This window comes from Octopus bimaculoides, chromosome 1 (assembly GCF_001194135.2).
Source record: "Octopus bimaculoides isolate UCB-OBI-ISO-001 chromosome 1, ASM119413v2, whole genome shotgun sequence".
Lineage (NCBI taxonomy): Eukaryota > Metazoa > Mollusca > Cephalopoda > Octopoda > Octopodidae > Octopus > Octopus bimaculoides.
In genome coordinates this window covers 159,789,952-159,791,807 of record NC_068981.1, presented here as the reverse complement: position 1 = coordinate 159,791,807, position 1,856 = coordinate 159,789,952, and the positions used below count along the sequence as shown (strand labels likewise).

Genomic DNA, 1,856 nt, shown 5'->3' with positions numbered 1-1,856 from the left:
ATATATATATATATGTATGTATGTATATATTGTTTTGTTTTGTTTTTTACGTTTTAGGAGGAAAGCAGAATCTTCTTTTTCAGATTTTAAAGTATCTAGTTCAAAAATTATTGTGAGTACATTTTTAAAACTATATAAAGTATGTTGTACTGTGACTGTGGAGTGAGGGGTGCTAGAGTACTGATTACATAGTCACGAGTTCAAATTTAGCTAGGCAGTGATGTTCTGAATGACATATGCCAAAAAATTCTTAACTAATTGAAATTTACTTTTTAGTTGAAGAAAGAAAACAAAAACCTAGTGGTAATTACTAGCACATCTCAAAGAGAAGGGGAAATAATTTCAAGAAATAATGAATCAGTTTCCCTTGCAAAATTGAATTTTCATTCTTAGAAAAAAAAAAATGTTCTTTGTTGTCATTTGGATGATGGCTATTGGTGTGTTTCAGCTTTATTAGATCTCATTAGTATAGTATAGTCTACTCAGACTTACTTTGATCAGTAAACAGAAGTTTTATATTACAACTATTATATTCAGTTCCTGGACAAAGTTCACAAGTCAGTTTATCTCAGGTTTGTTGACCAGCAAACAAGTTCAGTTCTGGATTCTTAATGATAAGAACATCCAGCTATTTAAACAATTAGTGCACCACTATATAGATAATCAAACTTTCCTATCTATGTGAGTGAATAAAAATTGATGGAAGACAGTGAAAAGAATTCTTTTATCATGTAATTTTCTTGGTTTGGTTGTTAAACTGTTTTTCATTGTAAAACACTAATGGATTCTGTCATATTCTTTCAACTAAAACCCAAAGCTTTATACAAAAACTTCCATTAATCTCTTGATAATAATGCAGGAGAATTTTATTTATTATTTCACTTTATCACTTGATAAATTTGGATGAAATGTCCTTTCTACTATAGCACAAGACCTGACATTTGGGGGGAAAGGGCTAGTCAATAATATCAACCCCCGTACTCAACTGGTTCTTATTTCATCAACCCCAAAAGGATGAAAAGTAAAATCAACTTTAGAGAATCAGCTAAAAATGATTCTCTAATTTTTAAGGAAGATACTTTGGTATATCATGAGAAATGCATATTGCAGTTAAAATTAGTGTTTATTTCTATTGTATTATAAAAACTTAGAATATATTTTCTCATGCTAAGGAAAATTAATATACCATAAACCATTTAGTCTGGCACTTCACCACTCCTGTTATTCTTTTGTCCTGAATGGTAATGGTTTTTAGCTTAGGCATTCAAAGCTAGAATTTTGGTGGGAGGGGTTAGACGATTAAATCAAGTCCAGTACTTGATCAGTACAATATTTTATCGACCCCAGTAGGCTGGAAAGCAAAGCTGACTTTAAAAGAATTTAAGCTCCAAATGTAAATAGCAGAACTAAATACCACAAGGCCTTTTCTTCAATTCACTGATTCTGCCAAAGAAAAATAAATAAATAAATAAATAATAATAAATTTAGCAGAGGAATAGGGTCATATTTTGAATGAATGAGTGTATTTGATTCACTCAACCCCAGTATTTAACTGGTTTTATCCACTCTGGAATGACAAAAGGTAAATTCTACTTAGGTAGAGGGTTGAATCTAATAAACATTTTTAACTCTGAAGTAACATCGTAGGTTTATTTAGGATTATAGATAACAATCATCATCATCATCATCACCATTGTTTAACATCCGCCTTCCATGCTGGCATGGGTTGGATGGTTTAACAGGAGCTGGCCAGGTAGAAGGCTGCACTTCATTTCTGTGTCTGTTTTGGCATGATTTTTTACGGCTTTAAGAGAGTGGACTGAGTGCTTTTTACATGGCAGCAGCACAGACAGGTC

The 1,856-nt window shown here is 31.9% G+C and overlaps 1 protein-coding gene across 5 annotated transcripts in view; it reads left to right on the top strand.

Annotated features, from left to right (window-relative positions):
- LOC106884424 (cyclin-dependent kinase 10) overlaps nucleotides 1-1,856 on the top strand; it is a 37,754-nt gene that overhangs the window by 30,847 nt on the left and 5,051 nt on the right. For 4 of the 5 annotated variants that reach the window (XR_008265332.1, XR_008265333.1, XR_008265336.1 and 1 more), the window contains one exon: nucleotides 58-112. The exons of the other annotated variant lie outside the window; for it this stretch is intronic. Coding sequence is in view for 1 of the 4 variants with exons in the window: in XM_014935801.2 (XP_014791287.1) it covers nucleotides 58-112 (55 nt within the window). In the remaining 3 variants the exon portion in view is untranslated. Of the gene's footprint in view, nucleotides 1-57; nucleotides 113-1,856 lie in introns of those variants that run through there. 5 annotated transcript variants of the gene reach the window in all.